The sequence below is a fragment of the Euprymna scolopes genome, chromosome 23, assembly GCF_053919585.1.
Source record: "Euprymna scolopes isolate OS-2025 chromosome 23, ASM5391958v1, whole genome shotgun sequence".
Lineage (NCBI taxonomy): Eukaryota > Metazoa > Mollusca > Cephalopoda > Sepiida > Sepiolidae > Euprymna > Euprymna scolopes.
The window spans coordinates 1,005,494-1,019,932 of record NC_136504.1 but is presented as its reverse complement, the minus strand read 5'-3'; the positions used below and the strand labels follow the sequence as shown (position 1 = coordinate 1,019,932).

The 14,439-nt window shown below is 36.6% G+C and overlaps 2 protein-coding genes across 5 annotated transcripts in view; one reads left to right on the top strand and one right to left on the bottom strand.

Annotated features, from left to right (window-relative positions):
• Positions 1-14,439, top strand: part of LOC145245723 (ATP-binding cassette sub-family B member 10, mitochondrial-like) — a 97,824-nt gene that overhangs the window by 73,991 nt on the left and 9,394 nt on the right. The window lies entirely within an intron of this gene.
• The window catches only part of LOC145245725 (transmembrane protein 230-like), a 78,055-nt gene continuing 64,405 nt past the window's right edge, over positions 790-14,439 (bottom strand). For all 4 annotated transcript variants that reach the window (XM_080107267.1, XM_080107269.1, XM_080107268.1 and 1 more), the window contains one exon: positions 790-1,480. In XM_080107267.1, coding sequence (XP_079963393.1) covers positions 1,343-1,480 — 138 coding nt within the window. In that variant the 3' untranslated portion in view covers positions 790-1,342. The remainder of the gene's footprint in view (positions 1,481-14,439) is intronic.

The window sequence follows — 14,439 nt, the reverse complement described above, 5'->3', positions numbered from 1 at the left end:
TGCATCAACTCCATCAGTCACATGCTTGTGTCTCCCAGTTTGGGACATCAATAGCCAATTCCTTTAGGTGGCGTTTAACTATGTCTTTGTAACAGATTTTGTTCACCAACTCTTCTATTGCCTTCTTTAGCTTTCCATAGAGAAGCATTTTCAGGAACCTGTCATTCTTACATGATCAGTTCATCACAGTTGTTTGGTTGCAAACACTGCTTCTATGAATGTGTGTGTATCTATAAAAGTGAAAATGTGTGTGTGAGGACACTTCTCAACCTATATACTCAATAAATTTTTGATCTACAGACTTGAAATTTGGTATACAAGGTATTCAGACATATGGAAAATTTTTTAATCGGGTTTCATCCAGAAAATAGGGCTGCTAAGGGGTAAAAATTGTCACATGGGAGTCGGATTTTTATCTGTCAACTTTTTCAGAACTGCACATGTGCGAATCGTTCATATGTTAAAAATAAATAGGTTTGAAAACATTTTTTAATGACGTGTCACACTGGCCTAATGGTTATCGTACTTGACTCACTTTAGGTTTTGGTTTCGATCTCAGCTTCAGTACTTTTTGTTTTGTTCAATTTTTTTTTTTTTTTTTCACTTATACAAGAAATGAATTATTAAAAAAAAAAAAAAACATACCTGCACATTTCAGTTTTTCTACTTCATTTTTTGTTAAGGAATTTAACATTGTGTTTTATACCAGGCAATGCCAGGTACATCTAGTATATATAAATGATCAAAGGAGATAAAGGTTGAAAATCAGATATAGCAAGGAACAAAATATTTTAAGATGATACATGTTTAATTTTAAGATATAAATAAAACAAAAAATACAAAGATTTACTTTTTGTATAAAGAATATGTTTTTGTCTTTTCTTTCTTTTTTTTTTTCTTTTTTTTATTGAAACATTTGAAGATGAACCATTTTGTCGGCCTGAGAAGATCCATTTCAAGAGATGAGTGGAAAGAGAAGCTTGGCACCGTTCCAATATGGAAATCGGATCAATCAGCCATTTTATCTCAAGCTTCTCACTTCAAAGGCAGAGAAAGGCAAACTGGTAGAATAAATAACACGTTTTTTCTGTTCAAGAAAGGCTTAAATCTCATTTTAGCTGTTTTGGAAAGAAGCTAAAGACGTACGCCTTTTTCATGGATGGAGTTGTGGAAAGATTTTTGTGCATTTTTTTTTTTTGATGTCTTCAAGTTTTTGAGGCACCTTATGTTGCTTCATGTTTAGCTTATCACATTTACGAAGCGGCAGTTCCGATATTTCATCTTGAACAACCAGAAAAAATTTTTTATAATTGTCATTGTTTAGATGAAAGCAAGAATTGTTTCAGTCAAAATCCGGAATATCTTCGAAAGAATAACCTTCGTATCCTTTGTAGGCGTAGTAAGCAATTCTTACGTGATAGGCGCCAGGTATGAACATAAGAGACCCAAGAATCAGAACTGGCCACGTGCGGTCGGCATACTGAAAGAGAAAAACAAAGAAAATGAACGTTAATGAATACACAAGTAATTACCTCATTTAGCAGACAAACCAGGTGTCACTCGAATTATTAAGTTCGTTTTCCCAATGATGATGCGTTAAACAAAGCTGAGAGATGGAAAAGGTAATGAAATACCAAGGTTTCACGTACGACGTGAAAAGAAACTGGAATCTTAGGAAGATCTCCATCATTCTAGTAATTACAGAAGCAGTCAGACTCATGAAAAATAATTTCAAAAACTACCTGGCAAATATACCTGGTGAACCAAATGCAAGAAAAATACAAACAATTGCACTTAAAGGAACGGTTAGAATCTTAAAAAGATCTCTTGGTTGAAATCTATTAGTATGTGAATGGCATCTGATAGGATGACTCATCCCCAGCTAGAACAAAATAAGAAACTTACCCTTTTATGACCTGAATTATGATGTAGACGATTAAAAACATATTTGTTAATTTTAGTTAGTTTAAAAGGTCATGATACTATGATTGTCTTCAAACTGGAAAAATTATGAAGTTCAAGTTTTAAATTACCACTGAGAATTTTTGCATTTCATAAACTTACCTTCATTATTATCCATAGTGCTTGAAAAAAGTGTTTATGACAACAAACAAAACCCTCCACTCTCTAAGGCAGATGGCAACATACGGAATGTAAGCAATGGACACATCCAACCACATACTAAACTAATACGTACAAGGTGTGTTTGAATCAATTCCCACTTTATTTATGACTGAATGAATTAGTTCAACAAGGTCAAAGGGTTTAAAAAAACAAAAACAAGAAAAAAAAAACTGAGGATGCCTGCATACTCTTGTTGCAATATCTTTAACTTATAATCGGGTATGATCCCACACAGTCGGGAGATTCTATTTATAAACTATGCCGCTAGGAACTGACAAATTGAATTAATTCACGTTCCGCTACCAACAAATCAGAAACCAGAATTGCTCCAACTCAAGAACTGTCTACTGAGAACCAGTCACCTCCAAGACTTGTGTAGAACATCGAACCATTGGAAACTGTTCTGAAACTAAACATGGCTTAAAACTCTAGTTCTTTTCATATTACCACTTCATTTTTTTTTATCTTTAACATTTTTAGTCTTAAAATTTTATTGTTGCTGTTATCCAAGAAAAACCAACAATAAAAAATTCCTGATGTAAAATTAATATGACCATTTGTTTCCTTTATAAAAGTTTATGTGAGAATAGTTGTTTGATCTTGTTATAGGGTTTTGTTTTTGATTGCATCCCTCAGATATACAGTAAGGCAGATATAGCACAATTGAGTTTTTTTTATTGCATCCTTTATTTTGATGTGATAACACTGTTGAACAATTTTTAATGTACACAATCTGCTCTGACGCATTATAGTTTTATTTCAACATGATAGGTGTGACGTGGAAAAAATATGCAACTGCAATATTATTTTTGAGATGAGGATTGGTAATTTTTTGGATTATTTGAATTGTTTGGAATATTGCTCTCATATTGGTTGTTATTCTCACAATGTTTCCACCGATTGTAACTGCCGACTGTCAGGAGCATATTCAGAATTGGTGAATGGTGTTTGGGTGTTTTTTTTTAACAAACTATAGTCATTAGAATTCAAACAGGAAGAGCGGTATGGACTGGAATTTATACAAGAAAAAAAGATAAGACTCAGTGCTCTTCCCGTTTGAATTTTAACGACTCTAGTTTGTTAGAAAAACAAACACCATTCACCAATACTATCCATTGTGAATATACGTGTGAAGACGGTTGGAGGTTACATTGTGAGAATAACAACTAAAATGAGAAGAACATCCAAACAAAAAAAAAAAAAAAAAAAAAAACAAGCCGAGCATGTGGGGTCCCCCTCCACGAATTTCAAGAGTAACCAAGATATAGAAGAGGACTGCTATTGCAAGGAAAGTAAATGCTGTGATGGTGAAACATACCTTGTGCGATGCATGTTATGCAAAAAGGCTGCAAGAAGCATTTATGTTATGATTGTGAAGAATCGACAAAAGAAAGCTATGCGTAGGTGGAATGCTGTAAGTTTGCCATTGACTGGAAATGATTTGACATTGGGCATGTCGATCATGAAGAAGCTGTATGTTGGGAGTGTTGACTGCAGTGAGCCAAGTTATGTCTGTGATTGACATGAAAACTTGGATTTGACAGGTTCTGAATTAAAAAAATATTTACTTTCCCCATGACTAATGTTTGCGCAAAATCTTTTTTAAATTCAAGGAGTGGTTATTGAAAAAAGTGTGAACAAACAGTTTTGGGGCAATTTTATCCCTATAATGGCCCCTAGGGGACAACCAGAGTTAACCCGGAAAATCTGTTCTGGCAAGAATTTACTTTCAGCATGACTAACAGAGCTCTACATTGTGAGTGAAACAGTCGCATTTGCGAGTGATTTTTCAAAGTGGTGACTAGAAATAATGAAATACTTATCTTTTGACGATTGTATTTCTTTCACTGACAATCTTCCAAAGCTCACTACTGAGTGAAAAATATCTTTTCAACTTTTTTTTATAAAACAAAGTTAAATTATTTAAACAATAAAAGTTTATATCTTTATGATGTACATACTCGTCACAGAATGAAGATGTCATATTCTAAAAATCATATGGCTTTGGCTAGTAACTTTTCTATTTGGCTAGTAAATGAAAATATTTAGTTGTCAAAGGTCAACTGAAGATAAATTTGTTTGTAGAGCCCTGACTAATGTTTATGCAAAATTTCCAAAAAATTCAATTCAACGTGTGGTTATTGAGAAAAGTATGAACAAACGAACGGAAGTGAATTACTAAGTCCAATCCCTCGTTTGTCGGAGGGTCCAAAAATATGTTTTGGATTATTCAAACTACTGTAATGCTTCTCTCTCTCTCATGGGCATCCCAAAACATTGTATGAAAAGACAGTTGTTTTCTTTTTTCTTCACCTCTCTTATCTTAATCCCCATTTCAGTCCATGACGTCATGCCCTGCCTCCAAATACTGATGTGTCTACATTACACTACTACATTCATTCAGTCGGATTATTTTCACAATGTTTCAGTCAATATAACCTTCAAACTTGTTTTAGGTATATCATATCAAACTCTGAAATTTTCCTGCCAAACTTGGGAATCTACACAGCATTTCGAATGGAACCCTTTATTTAATCCACAGAGATCACATGTAGAAATCTTAAATAATTTGCAATTGAGAAGTTATGAGTGATGATACCAACAGCATTTGTAAGTGGAGAAACCAAACCAATTACTGTGGTGGACATTAAAGTCACCAAATACATGTACTTGCGTGTTAGTATCTATGCTGTTAGAGACTTGGCTGATTAGGATATAGCCCTGGTTCGAGGGAGAATGGTAGAGAAAATATAAGTAGTTAATGCTATGTTGCAGGTTAAGACTAAAGCATATGAAGGCCTGATAGATTGACTAGAGAATCAAAACTGTCCCAACGCCGAAATGTGGCATCCTTGTGCCTATTTTACAAATATTTCAATGGCAAGTGATCAGACAAACTCCGAGCACTAGTACCCTCTCAACGATAATATTCCCGAAAAACCCAACAAGCAGCAAAATCCCACCCCTACACTGTAGAGATCCCTAGATGCTGTAAAGCCTTCTACTCGAATAGCTTTTTTCCTCAGACTGCTGCAAGTTGAAATTCCCTCCCAGGCCCCTGCTTCCCGACTGTACTGATATGCAGAAATTCAAGTGTAATGTGAACAGACATCTCACTGCCCAACTCCATAAATAGTATCCTTGCATAGTTTGCTCTCTAATAGTAGCCCCTCACAAATAAGTGGCGCTGTGCAGTGTTTGGGGTGAAACATCAATAAAAAAAAAAAAATTTTTTAAATAAATAAAAATTCTATTTTTAGTATTACCCACATTTTACATTAAATAAAAACACTAAAAACTTATCCAGTTAGATAGAAAAATAATTTATCTTGCCTTTGATAACATTTATTTGTTATATATTTGTTTTTTGACAACTTTTTTGAATCTATGTGTATAGTAAAACAAACCCTGAATTTTTAATCAATTTGAGTTGTTTGTATATCTCGGGAGAGAATAAAAATTTCCTATTTTATTTCCTGTTTCAGTCATGTAAATTATTATTATTTTTTTTTTTTACATGGAGTTCACCACTTATCAAGGCCCAATGGCCACTCAGGGATAAGGGTTATTGTGTGTACAGTACTCAATGGGATAGCGTAGCAATAGTATTGGAGAATTGATAAGGTGTCATTACTTAGGGGGGGGGGCGGTTCATCAGAAATTTGTTTGTGTTGGACTTGAAGACATCCAGGTTGAAGTCGGGAGGGAAACAGGCAAGCGGAACAGAGTTCCACAGGCATGCAGTTCCAAGAAAGAAGCTTTGTTCATGGAATCTACGTTTTGATTTAGGCACAGTTACAATGTTATAAAAAAAACAAAAAATTGAAGTTTTAAATATATTTCAAAGAAATAAATTACGCCTGGTGCTAAAATATTGAAAATTCATCGATCGTAAAAAAAAAAACTGTTGTGAAAAATGCTAACTTTAAAATATTTGGAAATACTCAGTGAAAAGTTTTATTTATTATTAAAAGAACGGACTGAAAAATATGATCTAAAAATTGTTTTGCAATAAAAAAAAAAAATAAATTGAAATATTTGACTTTCTCCGATAGAAATAAAAGTTAAAAAAGGAGTTCACTTACTATATTTTGTTAGATTAAAATTATCCCAATGTGCAATCATAATTATTATCCAAATGGAGAATTGTTCTTTCTCTTTAGAAGAACATACATGGACATTCGGTAAGACAGCCATATTTTTTATGCCTGTTAGCGTGACCCTGTGGTTGAACACTGGAAACTTTCTATACCTACAAGTTGATCAGAAAGTGACATTACGCTGTCATGTTCACTGGCCTACTCTCTCGGGGTGGTGGTTCAATGTATTTTTCTCATCTTTCATGGACTATGTGGTATACTTTCGGGCACTTAAACAATGACAGCTCAGTTCATTAAGTTCGACAATGCTTTTCTCTCTTTTTCTTTTTAAAAAAAATTACATTTTCACCCTAAACAAGGCACAGTGCCACTTTGATGTAGGAGGGCTATTATCAGGAACATAATTGCAGGGATACTATGTAGGGAGTTATGCAGCAAGATGTCTGTTCATTACACTTGGACTTCTGCACGTCGGTACAGTTGGGGAAGCAGGAACCTAGAAGAGAATTCCAGAGTCTAATAGTTTCTTTCCCCAAAACTGCTAGAGTAGAAGGCTTTCTTACATCTCGGGATTTCTACTGTGTAGGGGTGGGACTTTGTTGCCTGTTGGGTTTGACGGGGGTATTTATGTCGAGGGGATACAAGGTCTTGTAGTTCATCAGAACATGTACTATTAAAATACTTGTAAAATAGGCAGAGGGATGCAACATTTCGTCGATGGAACAGCAGTTGAAGCCTAAATTACAGTTCAGGATCTATCAGGTTGGTGACTCTCTTTGAACCCTGTCCAGGAGTGAGAGAATAGTAGCAGATGCACCAGCCTAAATGTGTCAACAATACTCCATACATGGGAAAATGGTGGCCTTGTAGAGGTACAGGATACTTTCAGGCATAAGTAACTTTCTAGCAGGGTAGAGAGAGCCCACCTTCAGAGCAACCCTGGCAATGCTCTCAATGTATCTGTTCCAACTCAGGTTCCCTATGAACATTAAGATGAGGAGTTTGAACGAAGTACTTTCAGGTAATGTAACTTTAGCCATAGGTATTGTTGGTTAAGAAAGTTTTTTGTAATTATTGAAGGAAACAAGCTTAGTCTTGACAGCATTGAATGTGACGATCCATTTTTGTCCCGATTCCACTACAGATTGGAGGTCTTCCTCTAGTGTTTCTACCATTGTCTTAGATATGTGTTCATTCATTCTCCCTCTCGTGCCTGTTATAGAGCATGGTGTAATCAGCAAACATACCCATCTCAGAGAAAATTTTATCAGAGAGGTCATTTATGAATATTAGGAATAATAGAGGTCTAAGGATAGACCTCTGAGGTACACCCACATTTATATTGTTTAGATGTATGACCATCAAGGACAACCTGGATTCTTCTCTTATTTAAGAAGGATTTAATTATGTTAAGTATTCATCCAGTGATACCATATGATCTGATTTTCCTGAGAAGACCATCATGCTATACCTTGTCAAAAGCCTAAGATATATCTAGGGCTACTGCCCTGCCCTACCCTACTTTATCCAGTGTATGGTACACACGTTCAGAGATTACAGTTAGGATACCTGCTGTAGAACAGGCTTGCCTAAATCCGTATTGTTGGTCGCTTAGAAGTTTAGCAACTGTAAGGTGATGAACTAGAGCTTGGTTAATTATGGATTCAAATATTTTGGCTTTTAAGGTGTCTAGGTTTTTTTATGATATCATGCCCCTAAGAAGGGGTGATTTTCAGATCATCTCTCGTGGTGTCAGTCTGCAAAGGAAAGTCTAGGAGGGTCCAATGTAGAGTTTGAGGCAAACCGACTGGCAAGCATGTTAGCCTTCTTGGTTGCCATGCAAACAACCTCATGACTGTTCAATAGTGAGGGAAGTGTTGATTGCCCATTGTTTACTACACTGTTGTAAATTTTCCAGAAATCATGAGTTCCCAATTTCTGCGCTTCAACGTGTTTTCTGGTGGTTCCGGTGCATTCTCTCTTAGCTGTCGCTATTTCTTTCTTACAATTACTTCTAGCTTCAATAAACTTTTGTCTGTTTGTACTGGACTTGTGTCACATAAATCTGTGGCATGCATGCTGCCTTTGTGCAATGGCAGCTGCACAAAGAGAAGTAAACCATTGGGGAGAGTGGGGTTCCGCGTGGGAACATGAGCTTCAATTGCCGCTTTGAACCATTCAGTGGTTTCATTTGCGCACTGTTCTGCAGGAAGAGAAAAGATATTTCACCATGGGGCATCTCTGATGAGATCCCTGATGGCTTTTCAGTCAGCCTTCTTATAACTTGTCGTTTAGAATAATGTCTCTTCAGCTTTGGATCAAGAGTTTAGGGCGATTTCTACCATTATCACAGCGTGATCAGCATTCCTGAGTGGGTTATGGGCATTTGTTACACAATCATCAGGAACTGTGATCAGAAATAGATCTAGAAGTGAGGCTTGTTGATCTTGCTAGTCTGGGGAACGTGTCGGAAACGTAACTGTTGTAGCGAATGAGATATAGAGGAGCTGTAAAAATATACAATTTCTGCTTTTGAATGAAACATGAAATAGAAATGTTTAAATAACAAACAAAAAACAATATTTACTTATGATAGGTTCTGTACTATTAGATTTTTTATTTTTATTTTTTTTTTTTTATTCAATTTTCACCCCAAACAAGGCACAGTGCCACTTTGAAGCAGGGGGCTACTATCAGGGACTTAATTAGCGGGGTCATTTTGAAGGGAGATGAGTAGAAAGATGTTTGTTAACATTACACTTGAACTTCTGCATATCATTGCAGTTGGGAAAGCAGAATCCCGGAAGGGAGTTCTAAAGACCCGCAGTTCTGGGGAAGAAACTATTGGGGATGAGACTTAGTAGCTTCTCGGGTTTGTCGGGGGTAGTTACGTCGGGGAGGTAGAACTGTTTGCAGTTCGTCAGAGCATTCACCATTGAAGTATTTGTAGAACAGGCAGAGGGATGCAACATCTCGTCGATGGGACAGAGGTTGAAGCCTAGATGACAGTTCAGGACCTATCAGGTTGGCGACTCTCTTTTGAACCCTGTCCAGGAGCGAGAGACAAGAAGCAGATGCACCAGCCCAGATGTGACAACAGTACTCCATACATGGGCGAATGGTTGCCTTATAGAGGTATAGGATACTGTCAGGCCTAAGTAGTTTTCTAGCACGGTAGAGGGAGCCAACCTTCCTTGCAGCAGCCTTGGCAATGCTCTCAATGTATCTATTCCAGTCCATATTCCCTGTAAACATTAGGCCGAGGAGTTTAAAAGAAGTACTTTCAGGTAATGTGTTCTTGGCCATTGCTATTGGTGGCAGAGAAGATTTCTTGTAGTTATTGAAGGAAACAAGCTTAGTCTTAGCAGCATTGAATGTGACCAACCATTTTTGTCCCCATTCCACTACAGATTGGAGGTCATCCTCTAGCGTTTCTGCCATTTCCTTGGATATGTGTTCATTTGTTTTCCCCTCATATCTGTTATAGAGAGTGGTGTCATCGGCAAATATACCCATCTCTGAAACAATTTTATCAGGGAGGTCGTTTATGAATAACAGGAATAATAGAGGTCCAAGAATAGACCCCTGAGGTACTCCCGCATTTATGTCGTATTGTTTGGATGTACGACCGTCGAGGACAACTTTGATTTTTCTATTACTTAAGAAGGATTTAATTACATTATGAATTCTTCCAGTGATTCCATATGATCTAATTTTCCTTAGAAGACCATCGTGCCATACCCTGTCAAAAGCCTTAGATATATCGAGGGCCACCGCTCTACCCTCCCCTGTTTTATCCAATGAACGGTATATACGTTCAGAAACTACAGTTAAGATATCTGCTGTTGAACGGGCTTACCTGAATCCATATTGTTTGTCAGTCAGGAGTTTAGCAGCTGTTAGGTGCTGGACTAGGGCTTGATTAACTAAGGACTCAAATATTTTGGCGAAAAGCGGGAGGAGGCTAATGGGGCGATAATTTAGTGGGTCAGTTCTTTCACCAGAATTCTTGAAGACTGGTACCACAGAGGCGGTTTTCCAGCAGTTGGGAAAACAAGATTCGTTAAGGCATTTATTGTAAAGTTTGGAGAGAACTGGAGCAATCTCGGCAGAGCATTTTTTTAATAGCACAGCCAGGATGAGATCTGGTCCACATGCTTTTGAGGTGTCTAGGTTTTTAATAATAGCATGTACCTGAGAAGGGGTGATTTTCAAATCGTCTAGTGAGGCATCTGTTCGCAGAGGAAAATCAGGGAGTGAGTGGTGTACCGAGTTCAGTGTGGAGTTAGAGGCAAACCGACTGGCAAGCAGATTAGCCTTGTCAGTTGCTGTGCAAGCAACCTCATGATTGTTTGATAGTGGGGGAATAGTTGACTGTCCATTATTTACTACGCTGTTGTAGATTTTCCAAAAATCCCGGGTTCCTAAATTCTGTGCTTCGATGCGTTTTCTGGTGGTTTCAGAGTAATCTGTCTTAGCTGTCTATCACTCTCTTACAATTATTTCTAGCTTCTATAAACTTCTGTTTATTTGAGCTGGACTTATGTCGGTTGAATCTGCAGAACGCATGCTGCCTTTGACAAATGGCAGCTGCACAAGCAGAAGTAAACCATTGGGGGGAGTGGGGCTTGCTATAGAATTTCCGTGCGGGCACATGTGCTTCAATAGCAGTTTTGAACCATTCAGTGGTCTCATTTGCACACTGTTCTGCTGGAAGAGTAAAGATATTTTGCCATGGGGCATCTCTGATGAGCTCCCTGATGGCTTCCCAATCAGCCTTTTTGTAATACCTCGTTGTTTTGAGTAGTGGGTCTTCAGTTTTAGGGCAAGAATTTAGGCTGATTTCTACCATTATCACAGCGTGATCAGCATTCTCGAGTGGGCTGTGGGCATTTGTTGTACAGTCATTGGGAACTGTTGTCAGAAAGAGATCTAGAAGTGAGGCATGTTGATCTTGCTGGTCTGGGAAACGTGTCGGAAATGTAACCAACTGAGATAGGGAATGGGATATAGAGAAGCTATGTGTTGCGCTACCAGCTACGTCTGTATGATTAGAGACTCCTAGCCAGTTACTGTGGTGGACATTGAAGTCACCAAATACATGTATTTGTGCGCTAGTATCGAGGGAGAGTGCTATATCTATGCTGTCTGAGACTTTGTTTATTAGGGTACAGTCTTGGTTTGAGGGAGAGCGGTAGAGAAAATACAAGTAGTTAATATTGTGTTGCATATTTAGTCTGAAGCACATAAAGGCCTGGTCCTCTGATTCTAGTTTTATTTCTCTAGTCAGGGGGAGGGTGTTACGAATATAGACTCCAAGTCCATGCATATGTCTGTCCGAGTCCTTACGGTAGAGTGGGAGATAACCAGGCATGTTAAAGTGGTTAGAGGGAATGGAGGAGTGAAGGTTAGTTTCACTTAATGCTAAGATGTCCGGGGTGTTTACAAGGAGAAATGACTCGACATCATCTAAGTTAGTTCTAAGCCCGCGGATATTAGTAAATGCAAGCCTCAAGGGAGGAGGCAGGTTGGTTTTCTTTGAGTTTGGTCCTGGTTTAAACGTAACTTTTGCTTGAGCTGTCATTTCATTTTATTTTATTTAAAAGTTTCAGTTAGGGTGAGTGAGTGAGGGGGTGCTGGACAAGTAGTTGTGCAGAATACCAGACATGCAATACAAGTAGACCATCAGCTGTCCTCACCCACAGGATTGTGGCCTCAGGAAAGCCCACCGGTCCCTTTCCATGCGCGACATGGCACTACAAACATCCCGATATTTTACGATATTTTTAAACAAAATTGGCAAGTTTTATTTTATTTTTTCCTCTACAACCTCTGCTCTTTGAATTATCACAATTTTATGGTTTGTTCATAATAGGAATGATCAGCAGATTGCTTTTATTATTTTACTATCAATAAATTTTGAATGGAGCAAAAAGTTAATCAAGTTAGTTGGATTATTTCTTCTCATTTTGGATATTATTCTCACCATTTTTTTGAGTCGATGTAACTTTAAATCTTCTTCAGGTGCATCTAGCCAAAATCAGGAATCTATACAGGAAATAATTATTTATGATGAGCTCCTTAATTTCTATTTAATTTGAACTTTTTTTACTCGTTTCAAACAAAATTGGATGATTTTAAAACAAGTTTTTTTTTTCTACAACCTCCACTCTTTGAATAATCATAATCCTACAGTTTTTTTTGTTTGTTTTTTAATCCCTAATACTTTTGGAGAGAGTCTATCTATATATCTATCTATCCCTGCAGTCTGGCTGGGGGCACCTCAAAAGAAACTCTCACCAGCTCTCTCCATCCTCTCCATCCTGTGCTATTGTGATGTTGCCGTTGAGCCTCGAACTTATCCATTCCCTCATGTTATCTTCCCATTACTTATTCTTCCTCCTACTATCCCCATTCATTATTGTTTTAGCAAATCCTGTTGATTTCATTACATGGCCATACCACTAGAATTTGTGCCATTTTACAGTGGCTAAGAGATTTCCATAAGGCCTGCAAGCGGTTGGTTACTTCCTCATGTGGGGTGGGGGTAACATCAATAGTATCATTAATAATTCTGTTATTGTTTTCAATTTCAGGCATTGATTCCACAAACATGAACCACTTACATTTATTAAACTCTGTATCATAAGATTCTTGTATTCTATAAATATAAATGCATAAATTTTAAACCAGAAATTATTATTTAAACGTTTTATTCATTTTACAAAAGGAATATTTTCCTACACATTATGGCTTGTTTCACACGGTATCGTAAATATTTTATGACATTTATTTTTAAGAGCAATTGTTAGTTGAATGGAAACAAGATGGTTTTGAAAAAATGAATGACTTTAGACTTCAAAATATGATTGCAAATACAAAAAGCATTTTTTAATATCACTAGTAATTTATTGGTAAGATAGATTTCAAAAATGAAATTTACCAGCGAATGTTTTTTTTAGAGTAATATTTTGCTTCAAAACTTAATTGTATTTTATGCTGTGAGCTCATGACAGGAAAATATTAATACACCTATTTGCCGTAATTATTACATAAAAAACAAAAAAATTTGATTTTGGAAAAATGTTATATCATTTCACAGTAAAAACATCTAATAATTTGTTTACTGGATTAGCTTGTTGAATAACCTTATCTCAGCAAGTGTATGATGAACTCCAAGCACCTGTGCTCCTCCCTCAACATAAATACCCATGACTAACCCAACAAGCAGCAAACTCCCACCCCTTCACTGTAGAGATCTCTAGATGCTACTCAAACAGTTTCTTCCTTCGAACTGCTAGACCTTGAAATTCCCACCCGGGTCCCTACTTTCCTAACTGCACTGACATGCAGAAGTTCAAATCTAATTTAAACAGACATCTCGCTGCTCAACTCCCTACATAGTATTCCTGCATAATTGGTCCAAAATAGTAATCCCTTATGTGAAAGTGGCACTGTGTCTTCTTTGATGTGAAAAAAAAAAAAAAATAATTTCAATTCTTGAATATCTGAAAACTTTGTGAAGAAATGGGTTCCCAGTATTCCCTTCATTTTCTCTCATGTTGAGACGAGACAGCTTTCGCAGGATAAAATGCTGACCTGACTGTTAGTCTTACACGAAGAAATTAAATTATTTTACAGTAACAAAATACTGAGAAATTTCATGAACTCATTGTTTTATGATAAGTGGGTAGCTAAGCTTGCAGATGTTTTGTTTGCTGTTGAACTAAACACATCCTTAGAAAAACAATTTAAGGATGTGTGTAAGGTACAGGGAAAAATAGATGCTTTTCAAAAAATTTCATATTAATAAAATAAGTTTTTTTGCTTATTATCATCTATATATATATATATACATATATATATATATATATATATATATATATATATATATATGAGCAAACAGTTAATAAAATATGTTAAAAAACACTTTGAAATGAATTAAAAACATATTTAATCTGAAAAGGAAACACTAGATAAATGGATAGTCCTTAATCCGCGGAGTTTAATTTTACCATCTTGGATCATTTTGGTAAATTCAATTGTAATTTTCATTTTATATATATATATATGACAAAACGTCCGCACACATTTTTGTATGTCCAGCAAAGGCTTTTTTTTTCGCCGGGCTTCTCGGGGGGGGGGGGGTACTATTCTTTAGAACTTTTTATATACTCCCTAGATTATAATATCTACGATTTGTTTAGGGACGTTG